The 10,676-nt window shown below is 34.5% G+C and overlaps 2 protein-coding genes across 2 annotated transcripts; one reads left to right on the forward strand and one right to left on the reverse strand.

Moving 5' to 3' along the window:
• On the reverse strand, positions 1–1,739 carry LOC140884307 (malonyl-coenzyme:anthocyanin 5-O-glucoside-6'''-O-malonyltransferase-like). The gene has a single exon (XM_073291025.1). The coding sequence runs from the start codon at positions 1,494–1,496 to the stop codon at positions 99–101; it is 1,398 nt and encodes a 465-aa protein (XP_073147126.1). The 5' UTR covers positions 1,497–1,739; the 3' UTR covers positions 1–98.
• Positions 1,740–4,617: 2,878 nt separating this feature from the next.
• On the forward strand, positions 4,618–7,287 carry LOC140881072 (probable receptor-like protein kinase At5g24010). The gene has a single exon (XM_073286075.1). The coding sequence runs from the start codon at positions 4,699–4,701 to the stop codon at positions 7,219–7,221; it is 2,523 nt and encodes an 840-aa protein (XP_073142176.1). The 5' UTR covers positions 4,618–4,698; the 3' UTR covers positions 7,222–7,287.
• The last annotated feature ends 3,389 nt before the right edge of the window (positions 7,288–10,676 follow it).

Consider the following 10,676-nt stretch of genomic DNA (forward strand, 5'->3'; position numbering starts at 1 on the left):
TATATAATCAATCACTCGTGTAACTCTTATTAGACACATAACATTATTTTTTTTTAAAAAATGAAAACATACATAAACCAAATAAAAGTCGAATATGATCATGGTGTCATGATTTCATGAAAGAAAGTAGCAAAAGCATCCATTTTCACCTTAGGCAATGACAAACCAATCTCCAAACCTCCTTCGTGATCCCTCGATCTGCTGAGCGACATGGACGGCCCTCCGTCGATGGACACGGCCTCCTGCTTCTTCGGGTTTCCCCACCCGAAATCCATGTCGTAGAAATTAAATTTAGGGGATCCCGCCACCGAAAACAGCCTCTTTCCAAACAGAGGAATGTAATCAGTGAACCAAGTGTCCACGTCCCTCAAGATTTCGTCTCTGTTGTTCACCTTGTTACTGATAACATCTCCGATCAACTTCACGGCCGTAAAGAACCCATCGGCTTCTTTCAGCCGCCGGTGCGCCGCCGCCGTCTTGGCTAACGCGAGGCAGTTGCCGAAGTAGTCGGAGGACACCGGCGGATTCAGCCGAGCCCGGACGTCAACCGCGAAGGCAAAGTGTTCCGGCTCGTCCGGATCGACTTCTTCCCCTGCTTCCGCCGCTGATTTGACTAAACACGTCCACACACACGCCGCCGTTACGGTGAACGACGATACGTGGGGGGAATCTGGATTCTTGAACAGCGCGAGATTTTTCAGTTTTTGGATGTCATTCTTTTGTAGAACATAGGTTGCCCGAATTAAGTTTGTGGGGAAGGTTAACGGGGCAGCTTCCATCTTCATATTTTCCAGCTGATCCCAGAAAATACCCTTGAGCCCGAGTGGATCTTTAATCACAGACCTGTCGTAAAATGGAAAAGGAACACTTTGAGCCCATAATTCCTCGTCCCCACCGAGTCTGCAAACTGTGCTCCAGGCTTTCATGAACCTCACTATCGAACTCGCATCTCCTATGGAGTGATGATTGCTGAACCCAATGCAGATACCAGAGCCCGGAAACAGGGTTATCTGCACCGCGATAAGAGGTATTATTTTGAAGCCTGATTCGGAATCGATTCCTGGTTCTGGTAAATCGGGAACAAAAGGGTAGAATTCATCAGCGATCTTGGACTGGTTTCCGGTCAGGTGATTGAAATCTGAAGCTTCATTCGACTCGGCTATGGTGACAGGAACCGAGTCGCCGGGAACATGACGGAACTCCGGCATGCCTGAATTCAGAGGATACAGAAGGTTTCCCGCGAGGGGAAGATAATTCTTGAGAGTTTTTGAGAGTGATTTTGTGAGATTGGGAACTATGGTTTCTAGGAAATGAGATTTGGAGCAGGGGAACTGGTAGAAGAGGAGACGCCGGATGGAGTGGAAGTTCAGCCATGGCATGTCGAAGAATGTCACGGAAAGGCGTTGCTCCGCCGCCGAGTCAGCGGTGGCGGGTGGGCGAACGCGGCAGAGCTCGTGAATGGTGGCAGCTTTGGGGACGGTCGAAGTCGATGCCATGAATTCTTGGACAGTTTATCTTATGGCAAAAATTATTCCGATTCCCTTGCATAAATATATGGGTCCATAAGATGTTATTGCAAGCATAGTACAATTATAGCACTTGCAAATAATTGTACACTTTTAATTTCAATACTTTGGTCTATGAGGAAGACTCTATTCTTTCGGACGGGATCCGACGATTCAATTTGATCTCCAAATCAAATAATATGATCCGCTGATTAAATTGGATCGTTGATGTGGGCAATATAGATTCTCCCGATCATGTCACGTAGGCCGGGGTTAATAGCATTCGGCCCTCTTGTGAAATTTTTATATAGCACAAAACCCCCTATAAAAATATAATTAGCTATTAAATCCTTCACTTTTCAAAAAATAAGCTAAAAACTCCTCGCGTCAGAAGTCGTGAAAACACGCGCCTCAAATGCAATTGATCATGTTTTTTTGATTTTTTTATTAACTTAAATGACATAAATACCCTCAAATCCTAAATATAATATTTTTTTGATGGATTTGTCTATATCTAGTAATTGAACATGGTATTTTTTACTTGAATAATTTTAAAATTTTTAATTTTATAAAATAGAAAAACGCCACTATTTAAAATAATATATCTGCCAATTTCTAATCAAATATGTTATTTTTATTATTTCATAAATTTGTAAAAATATGCAATAAAAATAATAAATAATAATATTATTAGTGATAATAAACTAAATAAAAATAGTAATATTCAAACGAATAATAAGAATTATAATATGAAATTTAGTAATAATAATGTAAAATAGTAAAATACTGAGTAAATGATAATTGGTAAGAAAATAGCATTGACTTGAAATTTGAATTAAAAATTTAAAAATTCAATTGGCATATTAAATATATTTTAATATGACTGATTTTTGTTATTGAGATTTTCATTATTTTAAATTATTAAATTTTTATATATCATAAATTTTATTAATTTATTTATTTTATAAAAATTTAAGAAAAATTGCAAATTTAGTCCTGTATGTCTGTCACTTTGCGATTTTGGTCCTCTATGTTTTCACATTTCAGTTTTAGTCCTGCATGTTCAGATTTTTGGCAATTTTGGTCCTTTTTATTCAAAAATGCTTGCGTGGCACTGTACACGTCAGCTCCACATCATCACTGAATTGGTGTCACATCAGCGAAACATTGGAAAAAGGACTAAAATTGCCAAAAAATAAAGATAGCGGACTAAAACTGAAATGTGAAAACATAGAGGACCAAAATCGCAAAGTGAAAAATATACAGGACCAAATTTGCAATTTTCCCAAAAATTTACGATGAGAATGTTTTAAGGTTGCGTTTGGATGAAAGAATTTTAAATCCATCGATTTCGATTTTATTTATGGTTAACAATGGATCAAATTTTAAATCCATACAATATTTATTTACACATTAGGTATGTAAACTAGAATGAATTTCAAATGACTTCATTGTTGGGTGGACTTGAAATCCATCCTAAATTAACATGAAAAATTATATAAACATTAAAATAGTGAATTTGAAATTTATGGTGTAATTTTTCTAAACAACAATAATACATTTAAATATATTTGAAATATTTCCATCTAAACCCAACCTAAGCTTAATTTATAAATTTTTTTTAGATTTTAACAATATAAAATCAAATTACACTCGAATACCCTGATCCTAATATAAGAAGGAACATGAATGATCAATTCATGTTAACTCTAATATTAATTTATTTAAAATTATAAAATATATAAAAAATGAAATGTTCCTCAATTATATTTTTTATGTTGATAAATCTGTTTAACTTGGCTTAATTTGATTTTTAACCCTTATATTGTATTAAATTTTTTAACAAAGTAAAAAAAAAAGAAGAAAGAACTTTAATTTATTTTCTATATCTCTCATTTAAGTTTTTTAGAATCGATCATATATTGTTGTTATCATTTGTGTAAAGAAAAATAGTATACAAATTTTAATTTATTTTATCAACTTCACAATATATTTTAATATTAATAAATCGATTTTACTTTGCTTGATTTAATTTTATTTCGTATCCCTATTTTGTATAATATTTCAACCAGTAGTCTTTTCCCATTTTATTTAAAGAAAATTATGACCAATTGCATTTGTTGAAATATTATGTTCTTTGTCACTTCGTTGAATTACCCAAACTGATTCGGCTGATCATCCTGTGAGCCAGCATTGGATTGTTGAAGATTGAAGATCCCATTTTCGCAGCAGCTTCACGATCAAAAGTAAATGGGTCAAGGATGATTGGAAAATAATAGTTTATTGGGTTTTAATATTTTAAGGGCAAAAAAGTCTTTATCAAATTAAATATAATTATAAAATCTGAAAAATTAAGATGGGGCACGTGAGTCACTGATTTAAGAACAGAGGGTGTATTTAGCTTATTGATTTTTCATAGGGGGTTTTAAGCTCTTTCGATGTTTTACAGGGGGTCAAAATGCAATTATCCCCACGTAGGCCTTATCTACATTTATCCTATTTTTCTTTTTTACTAGCAAAAACAGAAAGACAATTAACAACTTCTTTTACCCATTTAAATATACTGAATTGTTTTTTTTGTTTGTTTTTGTTTGTTTTTTTTAGAAGCACTTCTTCTTTGTGATACTATTATTAATAGGAGGAAATAAATCATAACAAAATAAAAATTCAAATACAAAGTGGATGTGAATAAAATTGCTCCAACTTAATTATGTTTCTACACAAGAATTATTCTACTCAATACTATATTATTAAGCATTAGAACTCATATTTAATTTTTTTTTTTAATATTCCCAAGCATATCAATCTCTTTCCATCATGCTACTTCTCAGTAATACTATTACTTGTTTGAACATAACAAAACATAAACTTTGAGCAAAAAGAATCTCACACACACATATAACAGAAGATTCTTAAAATGTATTCGTATCTATAATATCCATATTTTAAGAGAAAACACAAGTTTTAGATGGCTTAGAATAAATATAACAAAAGTAAAGTAAAACCATAATTATCGAAATCCTATTTTTCACTTGGGGCCCATTATTGTGTAGTCAACTAATAGCAACGAATTAAATTCCATGTGCAATTTGCTTTGCATGATGGCCCCCGCCCACTCTCCCCACGTCCACACAATTTCTCTCATCATTCATCGACACTGTATTGTACATTCTTCGCCGGCGAATTCTTCTCCATGTTGGAATTTCGATCCCGTAACATTTTTCCTTTACTTCCCCTATGCTTTTTCTTCCTCCATTTTTCTTCCATTTTCGTCCCCACTTTCACTTACACTCTACCCGATCAGTACTTCATCAACTGCGGTTCCAGTTCCAGTGTAGATGTCTACGGCAAGACCTTCGTCGGCGACGAGAATCGCGGCCGATTTTCCTTGTCGTCCGGAAACAACGGCCCTGTCCAAGATCCTAGATTTTCCGGTGTTGGACTGTACCGGAGTGCGAGAGTTTTCAGGAAGCGATCTTGGTATGAGTTCGATGCAGAACAAGACGGCACTTTTGTGGTACGCTTTCATTTCCTGCCATTTCCCTCCTTGGGAAATGTCTCCGACGCTCGTTTCAGTGTTGTGGCATCTGGGTTTTCGCTTTTGTCCCAATTTACTGTCGAAAAGTCGAATTCGTCTCCATATGTTGAGGAGTTTTTTATTAAGATGGCTGCCGGGAAATTCAAGGTTTATTTTGTGCCGGAGGGATATAATTCTTTCGCTTTTGTAAATGCGATCGAATTTTTCATTGCTCCACCTGGATTTCTCCCTGATTCTGCCACTCGTGTCACTCGAGAAGGAAGTAGGGGAGATGATTACAAAAATCTTTTATCTCTCCCTTCGCGTGTGATTCATAGGATTAACGTCGGAGGGAAAAATATAATGCCCAACAATGACACCTTGTTGAGGAGTTGGATTCCTGATGATCCTTATTTGTTTAACAATGAAACAGCGAAAGATAGTGTACCTTATGGTTTTAGGCCTCAATACCAGAGCCCGGGGTCGACCGAATTCGATGCCCCTGAGTTTGTGTACAGGACTGCGAAGCAAATGAACATTGATAACAGTAGGTCTAATCTTTTCAATATGACTTGGCGCTTTCCTGTGAAAGGAGGAGCTAAGCATCTTTTGAGAGTGCACTTCTGTGATATCGTTAGCGTTACCTCGAATGAAGGTCTGAAATTCTACCTTTATGTGTATAGTCAGTTCAGTGTGAGGATATGGCCATTTGATGTCATTCCTCAGCTAGCATCTCCTTTCTACAGAGATTATCTGGTTGATTCGGATGATTCGGGCTTTATCAATGTGAGTGTCGGCCCCGACGACACTTCCAGAGTTGCAAATGCTTTCCTTAATGGGGTAGAGATAATGCAGTTGATTGAAGACACCAGTTCAGTTTCTGATGAAGGGGGTGGTGGTGGTACACATTTGTTTATCATCATAGGGTCGGTGGTGGGAAGTGCAATATTTGTAGTCATTGTGATCTTGCTGATCGTCTTTCTTTGTTTCAAAAGAAGGAAGTTGAAGGCGGTCGAGACATTTGATCGGCCATTAGTACCTCTTTACGGAGGTAGTTCTTACAGTAGAACTACAGATAAAACTGTCCTCGGATCGCCCTTTGCTGATCTAAACCTCGGTTTGAAGTTACATTTATCTGAAATTCAGTCTGCCACGAAAAATTTCGACCCCAAGTTGATCATTGGTGAAGGTGGATTTGGAAAAGTGTACAAGGGCATGTTGAGGAATGGTACAAGAGTTGCTGTCAAAAGAAGTGAGCCAGAGAGCGGTCAAGGCGTTCCTGAATTCGAAACAGAGATAATGGTTTTGTCGAGTATTCGCCACAACCATCTCGTTTCACTAGTTGGGTATTGCGACGAAAGGGATGAGATGATTCTTGTTTATGAGTTTATGGAGAAGGGAACTTTAAGGGAACATCTGTATAGCGAAGAATCTAGGGAAAAGTCCACTCCGAGATCTACATTGTCATGGGAGCAAAGGGTTCGCATCTGTGTTGGTGCAGCAAAAGGCATTCATTATCTACACACTGGTTCAAGTGGGGTGATAATACACCGGGATATCAAATCAACCAACATTTTACTGGATGAATACTACGTTGCTAAAGTTGCAGATTTCGGGCTTTCGAGATCCGGCCCTCCGGATCAAACTCACGTTAGCACTGAAGTAAAAGGCAGCTTCGGATATCTGGATCCTGAATACTTTAAATTCTTACAACTAACACAAAAATCCGATGTGTACTCTTTCGGGGTTGTACTTCTTGAGGTATTATGTGCAAGGCCGGTTGTCTCGGCCAGAGACCCGGTTAGCTTGGTCGAGTGGGGAATGTCTTGGATAAGAAAAGAGCAGCTGGAACAGATCGTGGACCCTCTTCTTGAAGGCAAGATCAATCCCGGTTCGTTGAGAAAATTCGGGGAAACCGTGGAGAAATGCTTGCAAGAATATGGAGCAGATAGGCCTAACATGGTTGATGTTCTGTGGGACTTGGAGTATTGTTTGCAGCTGCATCAGACGGTTACGCCGCAGGTACCATACGACGATAGCATGACAGACGTCGGAGTACCGATGCCGGTTATCCAACGGTTGCCTTCTCACAGCCTCCCCAGTGATGATGATGATGAATCCCACATGAGCTTTACTAATACAAGTCAAGTTAATGCTGGAGAGGTGTTCTCCCTGTTGAAAATTGATGAAGCTAGATGACTTTTTGTTTTTTGCTTGCTGTAATGTAATGGATTTGTGAATTATAGAGTGTTATTATTATGTGTATTTAGATAGTGCGTATCACATTTAAAACTTGTAAGTTTAATTTAGTTCATGACTGAGTTAAGTTGAAAATCATGTTTGGATAAAAAAAATGATAGAACTTAAAATTAATTAGAGTATGATAATTGATACCAAAGACACGAGTCACATAATGTTATAAAAATAATGTAAATAATTTTTTTTTATGACGTGGAAACCTGAAGCCGCAAATTATTCTAGTTTAGTCTGGTAATTCGCATTGAGCAAGGTCCGTGCGATATGCTCACCCGAAAAAGTGTGATATGGGCGAACGAACTTTTGACCATTTATCAAGAGCTTACCTATTCCACTTAGGGGTGATATACTCACATTTGTAAAAAGTTGTTAAGAGTCTTTTGTTTGAATCTTAAATTTATTTAGATAAATGTGGATTACGTTTTGATATTTATTTTTCAATAATTACTATTTTGAATTAATTATATTGAAGAATTTAATTTATAATATTTTATTTTGATTAAAATTCTAAATTATACATAAATTTTATAATCTATATTTCCTTAATTTTGATACCTATTTTTCATCAAACATTCATGCAATATCGACAAAAAGTTATTACTCCCATGATTTTTTTTCTTTCTATTCACATTTTCATAGATAGAATGGATTAAATATATATGATTCTATTTTATAATTTCAGTGAGAAATATTTTTTATTGTCAAACATATATTCACTTTATATATATCATTTTTTAGCTTTTCAAAGCATGGTGTAGCAAATGTCAATTCAATTAATCGGAAGAATACCCAATTTAAAGGCAAAATAGAAAGCCTTCAATAATAAAAAAAAACTTTGTCATTTTAATCACATTTTTATAGGTATAATAATAAAATAAATATATATTCTCTTTTAATATTTGTAGTGAAAATATATTTTTATTATTCAACATCTAATCATTTTTAATGTTAAAATTTTTATATTTTTAATTCTAAGAATTAAGTTTTGAAAAAATGTTATATATCTAATGTATTTTTATTATCAAATATCTATTATTTTGAAGTATCATTGTTTTCCAAATAATTTTATTATAATTATGTTGTAAGCACATGTTATTTTCTATTAGAATTTTATTTATTTATTTAAAAAAAAAACACTACTTTGATACTTATGTGTTTTGATTCTATTAATTTAAATTCATAAGAAATACGCCAAATCAAATCATTGAAGTTGAATTTGTATATTTAAATATGAGGCGAATTCATACATTATATTTTTAATAATAAAAAAATTATATGAAAATAGTTTATTCATTGATCGCACATATATTACAATAGCATATGAGGTTCAAGTTTACAAATGCAATACGATATTTGGAACCAATTAAAATGTTGTGTTTAATGAGTCCAAAAAAATATTATAGTGTTTTTTTTCTAATATAGCTTGCTTATATTAGTATATTGAATTATGAAACTTATTTTTAATATCATTTATGGTGATGTTCACTACACATATTGTAAGGCCCAAAAATATTAAGTTCTGAATTACAGGATTTAAGATTTAAATTCCGAATAAGAGAGAAAATATGAATTTAAGAATGTATGAAAATTAGAGATTTCAATTTCGGGTCAGAAATATTTAATTTGAGGATTTTCGGATTTTAAGATTTTAATATCCGAAATTCTTAAATTAAAAGATTAAAAATATTTGCAATTGATATTTATGGAATTTAAGATGTGAATTCCAAGATTATAAATATCAAGAATTGAATTTGAGGATGAAATCCAAGCAAGGACCCCTTTGCAAATATTAAGTAGTTCAAGGACTAAAATGCGATAAGGTCCAAAATGATTTAATTTTAATTCGAGAATATTTAATTTGAGAATATTTAGAGTTTAGACTTGACTTTTAATATTCTTAAATTATTTAGGATTGAAATTGAATTAAAAGATTGGCCGAGGACCAAATTGCAATTATTGAAGAATTCAGGGACTAAACTGCAAATAGGTCAATATATATCTTATTACACCTTTGTTTCAGCAGAATTCACGTGAATCATCAGGGGAGAAAATCAGAAAACTTTTCCAAACCACTTTTATCCCTTTAAACTTCAATATCTTTTGATCCGCCCGGTAGAATTTCCGATTGATCGTATATTTGCGATCACAGCTCTGAGTGCTACGTTTTGACGTAAGTTTTATGAAGTTCTACCATGTTTGAATTTTAAGTTGTTGTTATCATTTATATTTGGTTGTATAAATATGTTCTAGCATATACGACGATAGCACATCTAAGATGGATTGAGAAAAGATCGTCGTTTGAACATGCTTATGAATTTTGAAAGATTTATCAAAAATCTGAAATTTGGGATTTGTTATGTACGTTTATAAGATGCTCAAATGGTGATGATTATTAGTTTAGATGGTTGAATTAATAATGATAATGCATTTGGAAAGACTGAAATCGTACCGTTACGCCGCTGGTTCAAGATTTTGACTTGTTATGCATTCTAAATGTCTAGAGCTCATATTCAAGTTGATTGTGGAGGAATTGAATATGAGTTTATGTTTAGAATGAAGATATAATGATATTTGAATCAAAAGATTTATCGAACTCGAATAGTGACGACGTCGGTTTGAATTCCGATTGTATTAGCAAGATTTGAACTGTATAAGCTGTAAAAAAAACATCGATTAAGATTGAAAATTGATGTTTAGTTATGTTATCATCTATTTCAGATTTGAAGTACCGATTATCGTAGTTGAATCGACGAGTTCGAGTTCGAATGACTTGAAGTGTTTGCAGTTGAAAAAAAAACACCTTCAAGGAGCACATATTGAAATGAGCAGCATTGTATGACTGATTTGGCTAGCTTTGAGATACTCAGCATTGACAACAGATTCAAGATGTTTGATCGCGATGAAAGGTATGATTCGACATTATCCTCGCCAGGCAGAACAACTCGAGAACGTGGTGGTTTTCGAGTTTTCCTAAAATCACATACTTATTTGTCTAAGTGTGTTAAGTGATGTATTTCTTATTATTGCCTTGCATGATGTTTGAATTGTGTGTTCAAGATGTGTTAGCTTATTTAATGCATACAGATTATGTTGCATTCATATTGAACCCTACCTTGAATAGCACAGAGGGCAGAATGGCCTAGAGTGCATATGACGTTTGGAGAACTGTAGTGAGTGGCATGGAATGTAGATTTACTTCCAGAGTCAAATGACTCATGGCACGGAATATAGATTTATATCCAGAGCTAGATGACTCACTATAGTTGCACCAAAGTCAGGGGAATTAAGATATTTAACGCCACCTCGATTGGGAGAGTCGGTGGTTAGTTAAAGATTTTATCCCCCGGGATCCCAAGAACTAAGCTTATTGGTATCAGATTTGATAGCCTTTTCCTTGG

This window comes from Henckelia pumila, chromosome 2 (assembly GCF_033568475.1).
Source record: "Henckelia pumila isolate YLH828 chromosome 2, ASM3356847v2, whole genome shotgun sequence".
NCBI classification, from domain to species: Eukaryota; Viridiplantae; Streptophyta; class Magnoliopsida; order Lamiales; family Gesneriaceae; genus Henckelia; species Henckelia pumila.